The 24,113-nt window shown below is 42.0% G+C and overlaps 1 protein-coding gene across 2 annotated transcripts in view; it reads left to right on the top strand.

Annotated features, from left to right (window-relative positions):
* The window catches only part of pde10a (phosphodiesterase 10A), a 224,873-nt gene that overhangs the window by 135,479 nt on the left and 65,281 nt on the right, over positions 1-24,113 (top strand). Inside the window, exons 3-5 of one of the 2 annotated variants that reach the window (XM_060925457.1) lie at positions 10,994-11,022; positions 14,087-14,210; positions 22,321-22,370. In XM_060925457.1, coding sequence (XP_060781440.1) covers positions 10,994-11,022; positions 14,087-14,210; positions 22,321-22,370 — 203 coding nt within the window. The remainder of the gene's footprint in view (positions 1-10,993; positions 11,023-14,086; positions 14,211-22,320; positions 22,371-24,113) is intronic. The other variant, XM_060925458.1, reaches the window with a different exon arrangement.

The raw sequence follows: 24,113 nt of genomic DNA on the forward strand, positions 1-24,113 counted from the left end.
GGTTAGAACAAAAAAATTTCGTTCCCGGAACGGTTAATTACGTTCCCTGTCAGCTGTTTAACAAATGGCTATAAAATGATGTCTCTGTCTCATCCAGCTTAAGCCAAATGTAAGCTAATTCTATTACAGCCTTCATTAAATAAGACAAAAAATAATTCAAAACAATTATTATTTCAAATGTTGGCGATTTGGATTCTCAGTATGTCTTCCCATCTACACAAACAGAAAAAGTGCCAAAAATGAAAGATAATTCGTTTAGTGTGTTACCAAAGGCTAGTCAGGCCCTATAGAGGGCTACCGCATGACGTCACCGCGCCGCGAGAGTTTGTTAGGCGCCATATTGGAAGTACACATCTATGCAAGTACATACATACATAACAAACTATAGCTGAAATGTAGCCAGGGCCGGTTCTGCCCTAATCTGGACCCGGGTGCAACATCGCGCAACACCCCCCCCCCCCCCCAAAAAAAAAAAAAAACACCAGTCTAAATCAGGACAACCATCACATAACTATAACTATAAACATTTTATATCAACTATTTTAACTAAATGGGCTATAATAAATAAGCCTGCAGGCAGCCACGGCGAGCCGCCTCTGAAAAGTAACCATTTGTCCTACCTTAAAACTCGTTTTGCATTTTCTGCCTCCTTTTTTGTATTTTCAACCCTCCGTTTATTTTCTTTCCTTTTCTGAAAACCCGATTTGTGTCCAGACATTTTGTTCTGCTACCAACGAACTAACTCGTCAGGTCTCGGCTCTCGAGCCCGCGATGATTCCCGTGGGAAGGGCAACAACTGATACATTTTTACAAACAGCCAATAGGGAGGTTGCATCGTTCAGGCTCTTCTTTGCTCAGACACTCAGTAATGCACTTACTCACTAGCAGTCCACCTTCCCGCTCTCTCCATTCAGTCAGCGAACGTCACACAGGAAGTGAACCCCAGCGGGTCATAGAAACTTGCGCAGGAGAAGAATGACTATTTGTAGGCTACAGAAACTTTGAGGAACGAAATAAAAACCGGTATTAACCGGTTACCATTATTTTTAATAAGCGTTTCTGTTCCGGAACATAAAAAATAATAAAGTTTCTGATTTCGTTTCTGTTCCATGTGAAATAGAAAAAGTTCCCGGTTTTCGTTTTCGTTCCTTGAACCGGTTCAAAGCCCTGGTTCTGACCCATATTATTTTAAAAAAGTCAAATTTTTCTGTAGATAAGACGCTTCTACCGACCATCGAGTACCCAGATATCGCGTTCTGTCTGGTTTGGCAGACTTCGTAGGTCGACAAATCTCCAGTGAAGGCTTCGAAGTCTGTGGAAGCCTATAACTAAGTTGTCTCTGGATGGGAAAATGCCTTGTTAATTAAACCAGTCCGTGATGATAAAGCAGTTGTATTTGCAAAGGTAAGTTAGGGCTTGTTTTGCATTTAGTTTACTTCTGTGTGTAAACAACAGATGATTCACCAACATCGGACTGATCTGTTTCAAAGAAGCTAGAGATCAGTTTGGAAATCTTAACTTTATGGAAGTTTCAAAATAATAGTACTTTGTTTCAGTCAAAATTAGCTGACCTGATATTAATTTTTCAGCTTCAGCCATGGTGACTTGGAACTCCACGTGTAGCTTCCGCTAATTCAGCGGTCTTCCTCCTCTTTTGAGTCGTTCAGCTGCCGAAGAATCGAGTCTGACCTTGGATGAAACATAGCCCATTTTCTGAGTGGGTGCCCAGTCTGGATTGTTTCTATCGTATAATTTTGCTGGCGCTTCTAGAAGTGAAATGGTAATACACATGTTAAAATTATAACTACGACAACAGAACGCTCATTTTATAGCAACATTCTAGCAACACGAAATGAAATTCTTCCATGATGATATTGAGGGCCCGTCCACACGAGTACGTTTTTGTCGAATCTGCATAAATACTTTATCGTTTCGGCCTCGCGTCCAGACGGATCTGGCTTTTTCAAGGTGTGAAACCGGTATTTTTTGAAAACGGGTCCCAGAGTGGGAAAATCCTAAAACGCCGGATAGCCCGGAGTCGTCTGGACAGCGAATGCGGATTTTTTTCAGAAACGATGACATATAAGCCCCGCCTCTCTAACCTTTAACCTCAGCCGCTGCTGCCGCTAGACGCGTCATAACAACAACAATGGCGGACTACAGGCTTGTGCTCGTACTGCAGAAACAACTCAGTCTATTACAGCTGCTACAACAAAACCTTCTGCTTTTATATTACTGCGAGGAGCAACAAAAGAACATGGAGAACAACATTGTTTGTAAACAACACGTGACCTTTATACGTATGCTCCATGGCTTCTCTTCCGGTTTTAGTGTATTGGTGTGGCGGCATCACAGCGCCACATACAGGCCTGGCATATGTACTACAGTGTTTTGGGTCGTTTCCAGTGAATCCGTGTGGACGCAGATATTTCAGGAAACGACGCCGTGTTTACGGAGATTTTTTTCAAAACGATAGCGTATTGGGTGAGGCCGCGTACTCGTGTGGACGGGCCCTGAGAGAGCTTTTGAATCTCGCCTGAAATAAAATGATTACTGCAAACACGAGCTGTTTTGGTTTTAGCCTCGGTTAAATCATCATCAGGGCTCGACATTAAGGACTGCCCGATTGCCCGGGGTAAGTGAAACATGCATTCGGGCGAGTGGGATATATCCCCGACATGCCCGACTGGGCAAGTTGGAATGAGCATATATTATGAACTAGCACCACAAAAATTAGGCTTTTTGATCTTTTATTTCAGGTCCTAAAAGCGTCCCTCACTACATGTCTACCATTATGTCTTGGCTGTTTTCTTAGTCTCGGTTTCATTTACTGCTTTACAAGTTATTTTATATCCCCCCGCTGTTATAGTATGGTACGCGTACTGTTTATAGACCCCTTGTGCATGATGTCACGCATCACGTGATAATTACAGCTGGGGTCAGACAGACACCGTCTTTCATGAAAGCAAGGCTTAATCTGCCTTCAATATGGTTAATTTTTGCGCTGTTTTTGCTTGTTCAAACAGAGAAATAGATGAAAGGCACTACCGTCTCCCCGCTATCAAGAAAAATGTTAACAAATAGAAGCAAATGCTTCAAGAACAACGAGGAAATGAGTGGTTAAAGAATACGAGGAGAGGAGCGAAGCCTGAAAACTCCAGATAAATTCATGATTGTATTTAAAATGTATTTTACAAAAACAGAAAGTCGGAAGTGAGGATGGAAGAGTTTGCTTAAGAATCTGGGGGGGTCTGCTTTTTTTCACCTTCGAGTTGGCACCTTCATGAAAGTGTTTGATTTTTTTTCCAGGTAAAGCCGCTTCCTTATTCGACACAGAAAACCCAAATTGGTTTCAAACAACTCGGGCATAGAAAACTTGACAAGGAGCGACATGCGTGATAAATCCTGAAAGAATAGAACAGATTAAGAGCAGAGAGACCTGGAGCTCTGTTTCTGTTATCAGAGGAACACAGTCCAGTGCAAAATATTTATATATCCTTTTTTTGGGGTTATATTAGAGCTGTGCAATATATCGTATTTTTATCGCGATATCGATATTGGTGTCAAACGATATCAAAATTCATAATATCGATATGAAACGATTTTTTGTCATTTGTCGAAAGGGACGTGCACAATATTTCTACAATGGCAATAAAACAACAATAACATTGACGTGACAGTAAGGTAAAACGAACCGTTCTGTCCCCTAAGGCACACCGTAGCCTTGCATACGTCATCCATTCTACTCCCGCGATATCTCCGCAACAGTAAAAAATCAATTCTTCTGTTTTCATACGTGTCGGGTGATTTGATATATTGATTTCTTAATATGTTGTTTGATTTGCTTGCTAATAGTTATAATAATACAATTAACATATTTACGTCATATTTTTGGATGTGGGACTGGGTAATGTAAAAATGGCATCTACGGAAGAAAACAAGCACAACAATATTAGCACATATCCAGCTTGCTAGCTGTGTTAGATGTGTTAAACCGTGTGGATTTAAGTGGAATAACTGCGAGTCGTCCTGTGGTCAAGGCAGCGTTTTAAGGTAAGGCAATTTGGTTATTAATGTTGCCCGCCGCGGCATGTTTACTTGGGTTCATTTGATTTTGACTTGTGCATCTGCAGCTAGCATCATGCTTTGAAGTAGGTTCTGCTAAGGACGGGTTTATTGCGCGATGTAGACGGACTCAGATGTAATTACATTGTTTTTAAAATTCCGTGCGCTTAAAACGGTGTCCCCCTGCTAATCATGTAGCCCTAATCATGTGTTGCTTTTACTTTTCGAGTGAAATATCTCTGCAAATGGTATTTCAATGCTGACATGCCAAAAAGATAGCGGAGTCCACATTTGGAAGATGAAGGAAGAGAAGCCTGATGCTTGAAAATAGATCGCTTAATCCACAACGCATATCTGTATTTGAGACATAACCTGCAACTAGTGGGGATGTTTTGGAATGACTGTGCGTAGGGTGTTTTTGGCCACAGAACACTAACCCACAGTAGTAGGAGGACTACTGGGTTCGTGGATTTTGTCTGTTGACTGAGCGAAGCATGGTGTTTGCCTTGTGCCATTTCACGTAGCATCTAGCCGCAGTGCCACCTACACTTTCAGGGAATGTTTACATGCCGCTGAGCTATTTTCATGCATGTTAATTCTTAAGGACTTGTCTCTATATTGTGCGTGTTCACACACGGACTGGCCATCGGGAGTAGCGGGAGTTTTGCCGGTGGTTCAGTGTGGGCCGGCGGAGAAAAAAACAAAACAGTTGCGCGCTGGCCTTTAATATGATAAGCAATGTTAAGTTTCTTTAAGAAACTGTTAACATTGTTTATTACAGTTGCGCGCTGGCCTTTAATATGATAAGCAATGTTAACGGTTTCTTAAAGAAACCGTTAACATTGCTTATCATATTAAAGGCCAGCGCGCAACTTTTTTTTTTTTTTTTTCTCCGCCGGCCCACAAACTCCCGCTACTCCCAATGGCCAGTCCGTGTGTGTGCGTGTTTTAATGTTGGTGTCTTAACAACACACAAGCTTACGTTGTAGTGTGTGTGTGTGTGTGTGAGAGAGAGATTTTATCCTTGGCTGGCTATGAGCCAGTGTGGACGTTACGCAGTAATCACTGGTAATACCAGCGCTAGCTCCATCCTCTGTGATCGGAAATGTTGAGTGAGGAGAACGTGAGCCTTGTGCAGGCTATAGGACCTATGCAAAGTACGCGCTTGCACAGTAAATAGTTTAAGTAAAAGGCGTTTCAGGGTACAACGGGAAGGGTTGACAGGTAGCCTATGAGGCCTGTACTATAAAAATGTGGCCCGGTGCCTCAGGTGTTGATGATCAGGGCTTTAAAAAAAGGTGTATAAATATCGTTTTAAAAATCGCGATATCGATATTTACTGAAAAAATCGTGATATTGATTTTTTCCAATATCGAGCAGCCCTAGGTTATATCATCCACCTCAAGGTTTATTAAAAAAAACAAACACTGCTTCATGACAGACCAGCTGCATTGATTCAGTTACAGGTTGCCAGATCTGTATAAAACACCCTCAGCTTTCACATAAACAATTTTAAACTCAAACATTATCGTGTCTATCATGACACAGCACGGGGTTTTTTTTGTTTTGTTTTTTTTTAAACCTAGAGGTGGATGATGACAAAAAAAGATATATAAATATTCTGAAACACAGTACTGTTCAAAAGTCTTGGCACCCGATTGTTTCCTTCATACAAACTTGATTATAGATTTCTATTTTATGATTTCTACATTGAGTAATGAACCTACATTCTGAGAGAGTGCTACACAAACTTTGTACATGTTACCTCTGGGATCAATTATAAAAAAACACAATCTGTCTTTTCATTTTTATGCTGATGATTTGCAGATATATTTGCCCATAAGACCCAATGAAAATATGGTGCTTACTAAGTTACTGGATTGTATTACTGATGTAAAGCAGTGGCTGGCACGGAACTTTTTGCATTTGAACGACAGCAAAACAGAATGTATTTTATTTGGCACGTCACCCACGTCAAATGTTTTTACAACAAATTTTGGTACTCCGGCCCCCTTTTTTAAACATGGTAGCCGCGGGGTCTTAAAAGTCTTAAATTTAATATTCCAAAATTAAGGCCTTAAAAAGTCTTAAATTGCTTTGCCCAAGTCTTAATTTTTTAAACAAAGGTCTTAAATTTACTCATACTATTCTACAATGTGAAAACGTGGGTTTTGCGTAACATCAGTGAATTTCTTGGAGTATGCGCAAAGAAAGAAACAATATTGATACATTTTCGCACCGGCGCAGTCATCGGAGTCCGTGGTGGAGAGGAGACTCCGCGAATCGCAGCACGGGGAAGTGTCGTTTTAATCAGCAGTGGCTTTCAGATGAAAGATATCGTGATTGGGTGAGGGAGGTTCCTGGAAGTGACGTTGAAGCAAGATGCTGTGTTTGTCGAAAGACCTTCAAGTTGTCCACTATAGGTCATTTCGCTTTAGAGTCTCACATGAAGAGCTCAAAGCACATTGCATCTGCCCTCCACCACCACCAGCCCATCGCTCAGTTCTGCACGGTTCCATCTCCGAATGCACCTGGAGTTGGCACTCGCACCACTGTCGAACGTCAGCAGCATCAGCCAAGCCAGACATCATCGGCAAGGCTAGCAACAACACAAGGGCCGAGCAGTGGCATGATGGGCGTCGGTGGAACCCCGACACTTCGGGCAGAGGTGCTCCGGATTTTAAAAACAATTATGGAACACCACTCGTACAGCTCGAATGAAGGCATAAGCGAACTCTTTAAGGCTGTGTTCCCAGACTCGGAAGTCGCTACAACATTCTCCTGTGGAAAAAACAAAACGTCTTACATAACAAAATTCGGTCTTGCTCCTTATATAACGAAGGAGTTGGTCAAAGACGTTAACGAGGCAAGTGGTGGATTCGTCGTAATGTTCGACGAAAGTCTAAACAAGACGACGGAAAGTAAACAAATGGACCACTCTCCTATCTATCTGTCTCTCTCTCTTACTCTCTCTCTCATATATCTGTCTATCTCCTATCTATCTGTCGGTCTGTCTCTCTCTCTCTTAACTGTCTACCACTCTGTCTGTCCTATCCATCTATATATCTCACTATTCTATCTATATCTTTTTATCTTTCCTCTCCTCTCTCCTATCTATCTCTTATGTCTGTCTACCACTCTGTGTTATCTATCTATATTGTCTATCGCTCTCTCCTATCAATCTCTTATCCATCTGTATACCTCTTTCCTATCTATCTATTTATCTCATTGTGTCTCTTATCTATCCACCTCCACATCTATGTCTTCCCTCCCTCCCTTGTTTACTAGGAGTATTTACATTTCTTTTTATTCTTCAAAATGTAAAATGGTTGAAGCAAGTTGAATGCTGGGAAACTAAGACAAAGAGTTTGTCTGTTTATCATCTCTGGGTGCATGTAATTAGTTTAGAGACAGTTCTTTAGGCCTCGAGTTGAGTTGGGCCCTCAGTTTGGCTTTTTGACTGGTGAGTGCACACCATTGTACCAATGTATTGGTACGCCAATTGCATTTTTGTGCACCTTTAAGAGACTTTAGGCTTACCTCTTTTCTATCTCTATCTATCTTCCCATCTATCCCCTCGTCTCTTATCTGTCTATGCCCCTCTGTATCTCTCTCCCTCCCTCGTTTACAAGGGTACAAAATGTAAAATGGTTGAAGCAAGTGCTGGGAAACTAAGACAAAGAGTTTGTCTGTTTAGAGTGTTGTGAATGTTTTGATATTTTATTTAAAAAAAATACACCCACATCACTTTTTTATTTTAAGTATCATCTCTGGGTGCACGGTCATAATTAGTTCAGAGACGGTTCTTTAGGCCTCGAGTGAGGCCCTCAGTTTGGCGTTTTGACTGGTGAGTGCACACCTTTGGCATTAATGTGTTGGTATGCCTATTGCATTTTTGTGTACCTTTAAGGCCATGACGTGGACCCTACGTTGTGCTCCTTTCTTCCAGGTTTAGACTTGTTTTTTTGTCTTGAATGTGAAGATTCGACAAGCAATGCACATAATGACTTTTAAGTATATAACTTTTATAATAAAAGTATTTTTACTTGAAACATTTGTCATTATTGGGAATTTGATCTGGTGTTCTACGACCGCATAACGGGTGCGATGTAGGTCTTAATTCTCATTTAAGTGGTCTTAAAAAGGTCTTAAAAAAGTCTTAAATTTATGGTGGTCAAACCTGGGGAAACCCTGTTAAACCATTTGTACAAAATCTTGGGGTAACGTTTGACAGTGGGCTTAAATTTGATAAACAGATTAGTTCTGTTGTTAGAACGAGCTTTTTTCAACTTCGTCTCTTGGCCAAAGCGAAGCCGTTTCTCAGTCGGCAGGATCTCGAGAAGGCAATTCATGCATTTATCAGTTCGAGACTGGACTATTGTAACGCCCTGTATGTTGGCCTCAGCCAGTCTTCAATTTTACATCTTCAACTTGTACAGAACGCCGCGGCCCGATTTTTAACAAGCACGTCTAGACGTGAACACATTACTCCTGTGTTGTCGTCACTCCATTGGCTTCCAGTCCGTTTTAGAATTGATTTTAAACTTCTGTTGTTTGTTTTTAATGCCATCAATGGCCTGGCTCCCTCTTACTTGTCTGAGATTTTAACTGTTCGTGATCATGGTAGGGCCCTGCGTTCTTCGGGTCAGCTTCTGTTAGAAGTTCCAAGGTCGAGATATAAACAGTGGGGTGATCGTTCTTTTGCTGTCGCTGCTCCCAGACTGTGGAACAATCTGCCCCCCGACATTCGCACCGCTATTGATCCCGGCCTTTTTAAATCAAAGTTGAAGACCTACTTTTTTAGATTGGCATACAATCCTGACTAGGGGAGTCTTGTTTTTGAGCGGTGCTTCGTTTCGTCTGTTTTATTTCATGTACTTCTGAAAGGCTTTTGGTAATCTGCAGCATGGTGGCACCTTCCGCAGTCAAAACCTGTGTTTTTATGTGTTTTGGTGTTCTGTTTTATGGCTTTGATGTAAAGCACTTTGGGTACCTTTTGGTTATTGTAAAGGGCTATATAAATAAAATTTGATTGATTGATTGATTGATTGATTGATTGATTGATTGATTGATTGATTGATTGACAAACACACTGAACTTTACAACAGCTGCATGCATGTGAAATGGAAATAAATCAACTAAGGCAGGAAAAACTGTTTTGGATGAAATTGTTATTGTCCGTTACAAGTAAAAAAAAGTAACCAATAACCAAACTTCAACTCAATGTGTGATCTTCATTTTATGTTGCAATTCACAACTAATTCTATGGTTTTCTTTATATTAAAAAAAAAAGTAGTACTCGCAAAATAGGGGGAAAAGTGATAATATTGGAGGGGCAAGTGGAAATTAGCCTCCACTTGCTTAAAAGTTAAAGGCCCGGTCCCACTGGCCGATGGACACAAAACGTATGCAAAAAGGACACAGTGGACGAGCAAAATTTCGGGGGTGGCTCTATCCGTTTTCATCCGCTCCAGAAATGGACAAAATTGGCGAAAATTGGCGAAAACAGAACGGAAAAGAACGGACGTGGGTAGTATATAGCGGGGATGTTAAACGCATGTTCATAGGAAGCCTAGCGGGTGAAAGCGGATGGAAGTGGATGACAGCTCCGAAGGGGTTACCGGTGATAACTGAGAAGCGGACGCATAGCAGAAAGAGCGGATGCATAGCGGATGAAGGGGATGCATCGCGTACGCCTAACGGAAACAAAAGGGATGTTGCGCAGATGTATATCGGATGCAGACCGTTCACTGCGCATGCGGGGGGTATGAATTGCGTCTGCTCCGCGGATATAAAGGGATGCAGCACGCACGCCGTCAGCATAAAGCGGAAAGACGTGCTGGCGGCTACATCGATACATCTCTACTACATCTCGTTTTTGAAGAAGGCTACATTGATACATCTCTCATTTTCTCCCCCTTTTTATACAAAATATCGATTGTCCGCTAGGTGTCCTTCTACATACTCTAGACATACTCCAGACATCCTAAATATACGAGATACATCCCAGATATAAACGCTTTGTCCGTTTTGAATACTTTATATACGAGATGCATACGCTTGCATCCTTTCTATTTCCGTGCTACTAACGATGCATAGACGTTTCATGTCCCTTATCTTTCCTCCCTCTTTCCGTTTTCAGCTGCAGCGGATGCGAGTTGCGAGGATGCCCAGAGGATGCAGAGAGGATACAGCAGACGTTTAACGGATGATAACGGACATAGAACGTTTGTTGCTCGTATATGTCGCGGATTTACATCGTACACGGCAGAAGGTTCATCCGTTCTAAAAGTTTTGTGCAGCTCAAAACTTTTTGCGCGGATGAAATCACAGTGGACGGATGCTCGATGGATAGAGCGTATGAAGCACATATGCAATGAGTACACAACGGATGCATAGCGTTTTCCAACGGATGGCAAAGATTTTTTTTCGTTTTACATCCTCTTTGCATCCGTAAGTGCAGTGGGACCAGGCCTTAATGTCGAGCCCTGATCAGCCCTGCTGATGTTGTTTAGCCGTGTTTGGCTCCTGTCCGTACTAAGCCTCAAGAGTTTCCTCGCACTCTTTCCGAATCAGGGACGGAATTCTAAAAAATCGGAACGTGCCACGATCACGAGTACTGTTGTGACCACAATTATATACAGCACAAAGAGATGGCATAGCTAAAAGAACGCTTAAAGCAGTGGAAAAACAAAGAGAGTTGTGCACGCATGACTGTAGTGTTTTGTATGGAATATCACTATATCCTCCAACATGGCCGACATCCGGGTTTCTAACTGGCTTTGACGTCACTTGCAAGTCAAGGATATACTGGAAGGTCGGTTTTAGGAGAAACCATACAATACCAATGGGAATATAAAATGCAATACTTGTAGCATGTCCAATTGAATGAAAAAGGTGGCATGTTTTTTGTTTTGTCTCCACACAGATGAGCCTTCAACTAAAGAAGTGAGCAGGGTAAGTGAGGTGACTTCTTTTTAAATAGTTTTACTGTGCATGCCTGGTGTTTTTAGCCCTTTTTTGCGAAAGTTCACCCAGAGCTAAAACCCACATAAATGCCAGCCCAGCCACAGTGTATTTTATTCTCACTCCCTTATTGCTTAACTGTACTTATGATTACATGTTGTGGGTGTGTGTGAGCATGTGCATTTCTGGAGGCGTCTTTAGAAGCTAAACAGCACACCATTTGTGATTTACTAGGCTTAGTTTCCAGTCGTTTACAGTAGTTTACGGTAATGCCACTTGGTACAGCGGCTTATATAGTTTGATTATTGTTGGCCGTCGTATACGGTAGTCAGGACGTTTCGAATGAGACGAGGAACGGGAACTATTACAGTTAACGTCATGCCTGGTTTTCAGAGCGAGCGCTCTGGGAAAGCATCTGTTTGAGGTCAATGAAGCTTTTGTCCTGGTTTGAGGTGTACAAGTATGATGTATTGTTACCGTCCAAAAATTAGATTGTTGCAATATATGGATTTTTAATGGAAAGTCGCAGTTTTGACAAATTGGAATGTAAAGTTTTTGAGGTGAGACGCACAAAGACTTCTGCCACAAACCAGTCTCTCTCTCTTTTTTTTTTTTTTTTTTTTTTTTAAATGTTGTTTAGGGACGATTCTTCAGCAGAGGCGCCAAAATTACGTAATTATTAAGCGTGCCTTGACTTGTCAGCGCAGTGATATTGCAACAGTATGGAATCCAAGGCAAAATGTACTGAAAACTATATTTAAAAATCATCACCACAATTATTGCAATGTCACTTCCGAGAAATCTCGGTTTGAATTTTAAGAAATGAAACTTCAGGTTTTGTTTTTTTCTTTCTGACGTAATTCTGTTACTCACTTTTCTTTCCTCATAAGATTTTGCGTTCAGAGTTAAACACAGCCAATTTTTCTATGCTTTTTTTTTTTTTAAGGGTCAACAAAACCCCCAAAAATGCTTTTTTAAAAAGCAACAAAATATGGAATAAAATAAAAGTATTTGATGGTAAGAACGTATCGTTTTTAGTGTGTGAAATTTTTATTTAATAACATTTATCTTGAGTATTGCAACTAAAAAAAGTTACCACGTTTTGCTGTGAATGTAATTCGGTTACCGAAGAACTGCCCTCATTCATTGTTATGCATTTTTTTTCAATGATGTTTTCATCAAACGGACATCTTCCATTATTCAATCCACATTCACTGGATATGAGCAATCGTGCACTCTGATTGGCTACTCTACTACTAGGATATCAACTCGTATACCGTGAGTAGAGAAACAAAATGGTGGTGCATGTTGCTGAACCAACCAAGGACGAAATAAAAACTACTTGAAAACAAAACCCCAAAAAATATTTTAAAAAAATATTTCATATTCCACAAAATATGGAATAAAATAAAAGTATTTGATGGTAAGAACATCCCCCCCCCCCCAAGAATTATCACATTTTTCACAAATTGCTACTGTCATTTCGCCAGTTTGTTTATATTCTAAACAGAAATTATATTTTGTATAAAGCTTTTATTTATCAAATTTGCATAAAATAAAAATGCTCTGTTTCTCAAAATCCAGGCTACATCGGCTATCAGCTCATGTACAACTCGATTTCGTGGAATAACCGTTAATTTTTTTTTTTGCGGTCCGGTTTCTATCAAATCCTGCGCTCTGATTGGCTGGCAAGCGGGTCCGTATCCTACGGTATGGACCCCAGTTACGGACCTCTGGCGACTCGCTTGTTCACAACAACAACAAACATAGTAGCAATTTTTGTCAACATTTATCTTTTTTTTTTTATAAGATTTATATATAAGATTATCAAAAATCTTATAAATTTTTGCCAGCATTTTTCAGGAGAATAGCATTAATTTTACAGCATGGATAGCGATAACGGCAGCGTTCACAGCGAAAGCGAGTTTTACTACCCTGAGGAAGAAGAAATAAAAGAAAACATTTCAGGAGAAAGCTAAAATCCTCTAACTTGCTAACAGTTTGATCTCATTAGTTAACGAGGCCCATTTTGGACCATGTTATCCTAATACATAATATTACGTTAGATAAAAACTTTAAACCAGTACAATCTCTTCTTCAAAGTTTCACTAAATGGCTTTATTTATGCAATATAAAGGTCATAATACTGTATAACTTTGGTCGAGCAAAAACGCCGAGCAAGAACATTGCTGAATCCTGAATATAAATATAAATAGGGGACTACATAGGCGGCAAAATGTAGTTTTTTTCCCTGCCATGGAAGTGCACTTGTATACCGAGGAGGAAGCCATTTGCATTACAGCCGTGAATGAGGATTCAAAATGGCGGCTCGGCTCGGTTTTCCCTTTCGGGCGCTCTCGTTTTCTGTTAGAATTTAGTAAAGAAAAAAATAAATACATTATTTACCAGCTTAAGGTCGGTCCGTATGGTGAAATACCGTGACCTCGGCCCAAAGGGCTTCGGTCAGTACTTTCAAGACCTCAGTCACGGTATTTCACCATACGGACCTCCCAGCTGGTAAATAACACACATATATATGTTGTTTACATACCCCTGTTTGAGGCAGGACCAAAAAAAAAACATGCTTCCCCTTTACCAATTTAGTGCTTCCAGTCATTGCCCAAATCACTCATGGTTATAAATGCATCTGTAATGAAGAGAAAGAAAAATAATTTATTGATGTGCTCTGATTTGAAGCTGAAGTGCTGCTTGGCACACCAAATCTTTGGGACATCTGGACAGGACCGAGGATATGAGACAATGAGTTGAGACAAGCAAATAGAGAGACTTGTGGCTGTGGTTAAGTCTAAAATCTATTCATCTCTAACCGTAACCCTTCACAGAAGGGATGGAAGTACCGTAAACTGGGTCTGCTGTTGCACAAGACCTGTTCCATCAGCGGTTGTGCGATTCCTGAATGTACCCAAGGCACATGGTTTCACTGAGGACTCGTACAGAGTTCGAACATGCGTTTGGGTGCGCACAGAACTTTTATGCAGCACATGACATTTGCGTTTGGTTAGTTGCATGCTGTGTGTGTGTCTGTTGTGTCCAGCAGTACCAGGACACTAATATGCAAGGCGTGGTTTACGAGCTCAACAGCTACATGGAGCAGCGGCTGGACACGGGCGGAGACAACAAACTCCTGCTGTACGAATTGTGCAACATCATCAAAACAGGTCAGACTTCCTGTAAACACACACACATGCGCACACCTACACGGATTAAGATTACACCATGTTCGATCACATCTTGTTGATTAATGGTTGTTTTGCATATATAACACGTACTGAACCATGGACCAATTATTCAGATTTCCACCTAAAACAGGAATTTACTTACTTTATAGTTCTAGTAATTGCAGTTCCTCTACAAAGCATCCCTGAAGCATTTCTCACATTAAGTGCAAACCTCTGTCAGCTTTCAAAAAGTTGTCATCCGTCACAAAGAGCTTTCAACACAAAGAGACAGATGTTTGTTGGCTTGCACAAGCCACATAAAAAATACCATTAAGTACAATCGTGGTCATTAAAAAAAAAAAAGTTTTGGAAGTCTGAGAATTAAGTCAGGATCATAGAAAAATTGCAGATCATGGTTTCAGGAATGTAGAGTTGATTTCATGGGGGAAGCCATGGCCTAATGTTTCAAGAAGCAGCTTTGGGACCAAAAGGTTGATGGTTTGATTCCCAGGACCAGCAGGAATGGCTGAAGTGCCCTCGAGCAAGGCACCCAACCCCCAACTGCTCCGCAGGCTGCTCTGGGTATGTTGTATGTCGCTCTGGGTAAGATCGTCTGATAAAAATGCCCGTAATGTCTCATCTGATCTAATCTCATTATCTGTAGCTGCTTTATCCTGTTCTACAGGGTCGCAGGCAAGCTGGAGCCTATCCCAGCTGACTACGGGCGAAAGGCGGGGTACACCCTGGACAAGTCGCCAGGTCATCACAGGGCTGACACATAGACACAGACAACCATTCACACTCACATTCACACCTACGGTCAATTTAGAGTCACCAGTTAACCTAACCTGCATGTCTTTGGACTGTGGGGGAAACCGGAGCACCCGGAGGAAACCCACACGGACACGGGGAGAACATGCAAACTCCGCACAGAAAGGCCCTCGCCGGCCACGGGGCTCGAACCCGGGACCTTGCTGTGAGGCAACAGCGCTAACCACTACACCACCGTGCCGCCCTGCCCGTAATGTAATGTTGTGAAATCAACTGTTATATGGCACTTTCCGTATCTCCGTCTGTCCGAAACACCCTTTTTCTCAGCAACCACAAATCATAGCCACTTGGTACCAAACTTCAGCTTGGGGTTCTGTACCGTGTAGACCGTTTTCAGGTCTGTCGCACATCGACTTCTTGTTTACCGACTGAATGTATTTACGAAACATATAGGGTGGATTTACAAAATTTTTCGTAACACGTTTGTCAGCAACTACAAATCACAACCACTTGATATTTGGTACCGAGCTTCAGCTTGGGGTTCTATACCATGTAGACGGTTTTCAGGTCTGTTGCACATCGACTTCCCGTTTACCGACTGAATATATTTACAAAACATAATAGTGTGGATTTTGACGCTATTTCAAGAAGCACAATGCTATTTCAGGATGCTGTTTGAGATCCCTGGGGAGAGACACTGCTCTTTACTTACTTGTTTCAGGGTTCATTATTTCTTGAAGTCAACCTTCATAATAAGTCTCCTATTCCTTCGATTGCTTGCATTCTGATACAAGCGAGAGTGGGGGGTTACGTAAGGTGAGCACTATGTCACAGTTGATCTTGTTTTAATTTCACAGCATATGTGGTTATACGTCATCTGTGAACATCTGGGTCAGAGGACAGGTAAGATGGCGGCGGGGTACGTCTGAACCGTGTCCTTACTATTTGCTCACATGCTCTGAAGAAGAAGTGAAATTCATCCTCTGCATTTAACTCATCTGAAGCAGTAAACACACGCATGCGCGCACACACAAGTGAGCAATGAGCACACACACATACCCAGAGCAGTGGGCAGCTATGCTATAGCGCCTGGGGAGCAGTTGGGAGTTAGGTGCCTTGCTCAAGGGCACTTCAGCCCAACCTCAGGCCGTGGTTGCCCCATGTTAACCTAACTGCATGTCTTTGAACTGTGGGGGAAACCGGAGCACCCGGAGGAAACCCACGCGGGCACGGGGAGAACATGCAAACTCCACACAGAAAGGCCCTCGCCGGCCACGGGGCTCGAACCAGGACCTTCTTGCTGTGAGGCGACAGCGCTAACCACTACACCACCGTGCCGCCTTGATGTAGTTATTTTAGATGGAAATCAATTTTACAAAAGCATTTGAATTGTAATCAAAAAAATTTTTTCCACAGTGGAGGCCAGATAAAGCAAGATACTCTCTTTATTCTTATTAAAAATGACAAAAGAAACATTGAGTGTTAGGTAAATGCAAAAAAAAAAGTAAAATTAGAAAATTTATTTTTTGACCATAATGTCCCAAATGAGAGACCAGTTTCTGAGACGGACCCATATATCAAATTCAAATCCAATTAAATGTTTGTTGAAAAATTAGCAACATAAAATGAGGAGTATCTGAGAGCTACTGTAAAATATTGTGGTGGATTATTGCTGCATTGGCACTGTTTAGGGACTCTTGTGAAGATTGATGGCATTATGAATTGTGCTAAACACAGGACGTTTTAGCCCAGAACCTGGTTGCTCCTGCCATAAGGTTCAGAATTAGAGGTAGAGGTTTAAAAAATGACCCCATGTGGCTCCCAAGTGGTGCAACTGTAAAGTCAAGTCAAGTTTATTTGTGTAGCGCTTTTAACAATAAAAATTGTCGCAAAGCAGCTTTACAGAATTTGAACGACTTAAAACATGAGCTAATTTTATCCCTAATCTATCCCCAATGAGCGAGCCTGTGGCGACGGTGGCAAGGAAAAAGTCCCTCAGACGACATGAGGAAGAAACCTCAAGAGGAACCGGACTCAAAAGGGAACCCATCCTCATGTGGGCAACAACAGACAGCATGACTATAACATTAACAGTTTTAACATGAAGTCAGTTTCGTTGATGTTGTAAGTCTTCATTGATGGAAACTTGAGTGCAAAACTGTTCATGACAACCGCAGTCCTAAAGTTAGCAAGTCAACTGTAGTCCTCAGCCATAAAAGCATTACTGTAAGAGTCCAGAGCGTCCTCCAGGTGTAACCCTCAATTGTCCTCATGGGGCCGTCCTCTAGAGCCCTGCACTCTCGCGGGTGTCCCGCGGGACTCGCGGGACCCGCCGCAAAGCAGTGCGGCGCGGGACTAATTTTGAAAGCTCATTGCGGGCGCGGGCGGGACCGGAAGTGCACATATGCAGGCGGGAGCGGGAGTGCACATATGCAGGCGCGGGTGGGAACGGTGATAAGCTGCAGTCCCGCTAACTAAAAACGTGTTTTAAACAGGTTACACAGTGACGGTAGGCTTGACTCAATGCTATCCCAGAAATCCTTCCTGTAATATGCAAATTTGGCTGTCCAATCAGAGGCGGTCAAATTTGCATATTACAGGAAGGATTTCTGGGATAGCATTGAGTCAAGCCTACCGTCACTGTGTAACCTGTCTCTCTGATTAGAGTTGTAGACTAACTCAAGCAGTAAATCACTTCACTCATGGTACAAAGCAAGCCCATTCACTTTTTTATGCTGATCAGAGAATTACAATAGTTTCTCATGTGACAAAAATGTGCGATTTGCGATTAAATATTTTAATCGCTTGACAGCACTAATTATTATTATTAGAGACACTACATGCTGAATTCAGAAACAAGGTAAATAATAACAAATGTGAACGTGAGCTGTAGATATTTATGCTCAAATCCACTCAAAGTAGGGGGCGGGGCACCATCACGCTGTGTCAAGACAAGAACTTTCCTGAGAAATAACGCGAACGTCTGCATCATGTGGGATTTGCGGGCAGGAGCAGGACAAAATATGGCAGGCGGGAGCAGGACTGAAAATCATAATTCTTTGTGGGCGCGGGTGGGAGCGGGACTGAAAAATCATAATTCTTTGCGGGCGGGAGTAGGACTGCACAATGCGGGCGGGAGCGGGACTGAAAAATCCGACCCGCGCAGACCTCTACCGTCCTCCACAGGAGCGATGCGATAAAACTCCGACCAGACACAGGAGATCATCAGGAGCCATGGATGGTAATCAAAGAAGCAAAATTGGCCATCTTTCCTGAGTGGGAGGAGGAGCATACTCTTAACCCTCTGGCTCATGCCACGATGATTGACAATCATGGGCGTCTGTGAGCTCATGTATGTGGAAGAGGGTAGATGGCGCTTTCCTCCAAGTGTGTTGCACTGCCATGTGACGCAGCCGTTTGTGTCTGACTGGCTTTACATGTCTCGGAGGAAACATGTTAGCCTTCACATTCTGGGAGAGCAGGATGGTGATTAGGAATTGGCGGGTGACCAGGTTGGGGAGAAAATGGAGGAGGAGGGGAAAAAAGGCCTCAAATATACACCCAAGTCAACACAGGAATAATTACAGGACCGAAATTAATAATTGGCGAGGGCTGTTTCTCGATTTGGACTTGTGTACTGTATTGAAGAAGGAAGTCCACATGAGCAAAGGGAACACTGTAAAAGCACTTGAAATATTCAGCATGGAGGGGTCCAGGATTCCTCTGCAAGTGTCTGCAGCCTAGTTGAGGATTACAAGAAGAGGATCAGTGCTGCTATTTTGTCAAGAAAAGAAGCATGGCAGTAATCTTGAAAATCAGTATTTTGCATTTAAAAATAAAGTGCTTCCCTGTGTCCGAAATCGCTCACTCGTTCACTACTCCCTACTCACTATGTAGGGAATTACTGTATAGAGGACTATATAGTGAGCTGATTGATAAAATGGGAAAAAAAAATTTTTCGGACACTAGTCCGTCGCGCCGTTATTTACATCATTACTGTCTCATAATTAAAGCGTGCCAGATCAGTCGGCTGGTGGGTTTTCAAAATAACAAACACATGCATGTACCGTATTTTTGTGATAAATCCATATTATACTGAGCGCATTTCCCACAATCAATACAAAGTACCTGCATCTATCTTTCTTTTTTTTTTTTAAATCAAGGCTTCTTTGCTGCTGCCTTTTATTAAATCAAATTTGAGGCTTTTAATTTGATTTCTTTCAGCGCGACCGCAATGCATGGTGGGATATATTGCTTGGTTAGTGACCATCGGTTGGACGCTACTTTTCGTGATGCATTGTGGGATACTTTGAGTGCACTATATAGGGTGTAATAATCCTCGCTATACTTACGGACAGCACTACAAAATGGCGACCTCAGTATATAGTGCCTTATATAGTGAGTAGGGAGCGATTTTGGACACAGGGCTGGTGTTGTATACAAATTAAACCTAGATGCTTAAGCTCAAAAAAAAAAAAAAGTGTCAATGCGTTCGACATGCATTTTCTTTCTTGATATTATTTACACAAAGGGTTCAAATCATTCTTTTTTTTTTTTTTAGATTTTTTTGGGGCTTTTTGCACCTTTATTGGATAGGACAGTGTAGAGACAGGAAATGAGCAGGAGAGAGAGACGGGGAGGGATCGGGAAATGACTCAGGCCGGAATCGAACCCGGGTCCCTGGATTTATGGTATGGCGCCTTATCCACCTGAGCCACGACGCCCCCAGGTTCAAATCATTCTGAAGCTGACTGTATTATAGAGCCGTTGTTCTGATAAACGGTCCTACATCCGCGAAGCGTCCTACGGTAGGAGGGGATATCAGACATGTCTTTCGAGCAGTCCTACCATACATTGCAGGAAATCCTACAGTGTGATTCAACTTTAACTTTTAGTCATAGTTCGCGGTTTTTCCCTCTGCAAAGAACATGCTTCTACACTGATACAACGTCCACCAACCCTGTCAGAATTCATATGAATGTAGGACGTCCTGACAATTCAAACGACTCCGTCAGAATATGCTTTTACATTCATATGAATCTAGGACGCTCTGACCCTGTCAGAATATGTAGAATTAAGAGGTTTTTTTTTTTTTTTGTCACTATTCACAAGTACCATTTGCTCTATTAAAATGAGTGTAGGACGTTATTACAATTCAAATGACGCCGCAGGACGTTCTCACAACTCATATGACCCCGTCAGAATATGCTTCTCCATTAATAAATGAATGTAGGATGTTCTGACAATTCAAAAGACCCTTTCAGAATATGCTTCTACATTAAAATATGAGTGTAGGACGTTCTTACAATTCAAATGACGAAATTATGTTAGATTAAGTAGTAAAGATTGAATGCACGCCGTTAATCTGCACCGTTTATAGCACAGCTGATGTAGGACAAAAATCTGTTCAAATGCCAAGAAATGACGTTTTGTGCTCTGCGCATGCGCAGTGGGGCTTTGTAGGACGCATTGACGTGTAGGACAGTTTATCAGAACACCGTCACCACTAACCTTATCTGTCATTTGACTAAATAGACCAATCCTGTCTGCAGTAGGTCTCCATAAGGCCTTAGTGCTTTCTCCACAAGCAGACAGTCCGGTCGATTTATGGGTTAACGATGCAGCACAGTGAGAACGCCGGGTGCTGAGGGGTTGACCCTGGTTAGCGGGCCTTGCCCCAGTGCCTGTTCATCTCTTCCTGACACTGCTTTCCTCTCTCTCTCTCTTTCTCTTTCACTCACTGGGTGAGCAGTGCACACGCTGTCACATTTCATCCACCCACGCCTTGTCAGCACACTGCAGCACTGCAGAGCTCAGGGATGCAGCCCTGCCCCCTACACACACGCATACACACACAGACCTGTACACACGACGTTTCCTCTTATACGTCCGGACATGTGCATGCACTTCAACCTAAACGCCACTCGCTGCAAACATGCCAGACCACTCACTCACACACGCATGACTCAAAATCCTTCACTCCAAGAGACATGAACACAGATCAGTCTTGTAAGTAATGTGACCTCTAGCTTCCAAATCTTACTCCCACCCCCTTTTTAAAGCAAATCTTAAAACGCTTTAAACCAACCAAGCTCATACACATGATTGAAGCAGCTGAGGATATTTTAATAAAGGGGTCCCATCTCAAAAGGAGGATTATCTAATCCATGACACCTAAAGCAGTGTTTCTCAACCACAAAGGGCTGCGAAGCACCCTCTAGTGGTCCGCGATTTCCCAAATTGAAGCTAATTTTTACTCCTAGTAGGGTACAATTGCTGGGTCGCATCCACCTCATTAAGCTACGTTCACACTACAGCTCGCGTTGCTTTGCGATGGGTTATCGACGAAAATCAGGCATTTTGGCGGCGATAAACACGTGAGCTAAAAGTTGTGGTCACACAGCAGGTGAAGTCTTGAAGTCCGAGCTTGAGTCTGGCGCAACTCGACCAGGAGCGCACTTGTGCGCACGCTTGGGACCCGGTCGTTATGGGAAACACCTGATACTGATTTGAGCGCAATCAGCACACGCATATGCAGACGCTGTTTTCACGGAGGCTTTGCGAAGTCTTATCACGGTCACGTTTGTTTCTCGCCCTGTTTATAACGCTGTTTAAATACTCTGCTTTATGATTCTGATTTTGTTTTTGTAAATATCACGCCTGCTAATAAACACACTTCCTGCACTTAGATTCGTCTATCTTGTAGTGCCCTGATCCCCAGATCTTTAACCCAGCCACACATTAAAAAGTTGTACGCCTCCATGCTCTTCATCTGCGTGTCCGTGTAGAACGATGTGTGCAGCATCAGGTAGTTTGAGATGTCAGGGAACTCAACGGATGGATAATTTTCCAACTCGTAGGAAAAACTCCTTCTTTGTTAGCGCGCAAGGATCTAATCCCATTGAGTGGTTTCTATATCCACTTCTTCTGAGTGTGCTTCTTGGTTTTAATAACTTGCTCGTTTGCTGAATACAAACATGGCAATGAGTTCTTGTGTTAATGGACCAGACTCCACTTTTGGATCATTAATCCCTTTTGACTGAGAATGACCTGCACGTATGGTTTTAAATACAATACCTACAGTTAAACAGTTTGTTTTTATTGTATTTATTTAATTCCTGGGATCCCATCTATAACAGGGAGTGATGTTGCATCCCATTAATACACTTTACAATAGATTATTACATTCTAATAGAATAGATGAGCCAAAATAGTTGGGGATCTTTTTTTAATGGGCGCTGACTCGTTACAAGTACTGTATGAATAGGTGGGCCTTAAAGCAGAAAAGGTTAAGAACCCCTGACCTGAAGTATCATTTTGTTTTGTTTTCTCCTCACAGCTACAAAAGCTGATGGTTTTGCACTATACTTCCTTGGAGAATGCAACAATGTAAGTGCTCCTCTACGTCTTCAAACGGCTACTTGTTTTCACTATATTCATATAGTAATGGATAAAGAAATCGAGGTTATCTTTAATCATGGCTTTACAGATTGAATCTTTCTACCACTGGTAAGACATTTCCATAGAAGTGCTTTATATATTATATTATGATGCACTCTTCCTCGTTGTTGAAGTTCTTTGATGGACACAGAAAACAGGAACGAATAGGCCTCTCTTTATTCTAGCCCGCTCTAATCTATAGGAACATCAAGTTCAAACAAATGTGTGCATTTGCAAACAGCAATTTCTCATTTTACTTCATTACCAGAGAAGCGATGTCATGTCATCTTTACAACCCTATCTACAACAGATAAACATATTTGCGGGTTGTGATGGCTGTTTCTTTTCACTTATTAGGGTGAGGCAAATGAAAACCACCTTTTTTTTAAAATGCATTGTTTATTGCAAATACACTACTGTTCAAAAGTTTGGGGTCACCCAGACAATTTTGTGTTTTCCATGAAAAGGTCACACTTTTATTTACCACCATAAGTTGTAAAATGAATAGAAAATATAGTCAAGACATTTTTCTGGCCATTTTGAGCATTAAATCGACCCCACAAATGTGATGCTCCAGAAACTCAGGCCCTGTCCACACGGCAACGGATTCAGGTGAATCTGATAAAATTGTTTATCGTTTCGGCCTGGCGTCCACACGGCACCGGCGTTTTGGGTGCTCCAAAACGAAATCTTTTGAGAACGGGTTCCAGAGTGAAAAAATCTGGCAACGGCGCCGTTGCGAAGTCATCTGGATGAGTAGAACGGATTTGTTTACGATGACATCACAACCACATGACTGTCAGTGCTTTACGCCGGGTAGAAGTGTAACGAACCCGATGCGAGTTGTCAACAAATCCTATAACTTGGTTCAGAAAACACGCTTACAAAATATTTTCACTGTGAATATTTATTGTGTAATGGTGCAAAGTGAGAGAGAGAGAGAGAGAGAGAGAGAGAGTGAGAGAATAGCCCTTAGGGCAGAGTCTTTAGTCCAAACACTGTGGAAGCAGTAACAAACCGCGCACCGCCCGTGCGCTTTCCAAAAACAAAACAATCCTGCCAGCAAACATAGGAAAAAAAAAAAAGGAGCGATCTCACCTCTTCAGATGTTGGTTTAAGTCCGACAATACATTCCTCAAAAAGGGCGTAGAAGAACAAAGTAATCCATCAACGTGTAGCATTCAATTTATTCCGGACCATTAAAGAATTCTGGAGGATATCAGAATGTTGGTGTACCAGCTTCCATCTACCCCCATTCATTCCTCTTTCCGCGTCTTTCATTTTACGCTACTGATTAATAATCAAAACTTTATGTGGCTAATGCTAAATGCTACAGAAGAAGGGGTTTATGCGCATGCGTCTACTTCTATTGTTCTGGTGTCTCCGATGGGACCGTCTTACAGCACACGTAGAGGTGTGGCATGTGTATTGCATCGTTTTCAGCAAGCGCTGCATTGCCATATGTACCTGATATTTTACTGATCCGTTGCCCATGTGGACGCGATATTTAAAAAAATAATCTCGTTGCCGTGTGGATGTAGCCTAAATCTGCTCAAAGGAAGGTCAGTTTTATAGCTTCTCTAAAGAGCTCAACTGTTTTCAGCTGTGCTAACATGATTGTACAAGGGTTTTCTAATCATCCATTAGCCTTCTGAGGCAATGAGCAAACACATTGTACCATTAGAACACTGG

Source organism: Neoarius graeffei, chromosome 7 (assembly GCF_027579695.1).
Source record: "Neoarius graeffei isolate fNeoGra1 chromosome 7, fNeoGra1.pri, whole genome shotgun sequence".
NCBI classification, from domain to species: domain Eukaryota; kingdom Metazoa; phylum Chordata; class Actinopteri; order Siluriformes; family Ariidae; genus Neoarius; species Neoarius graeffei.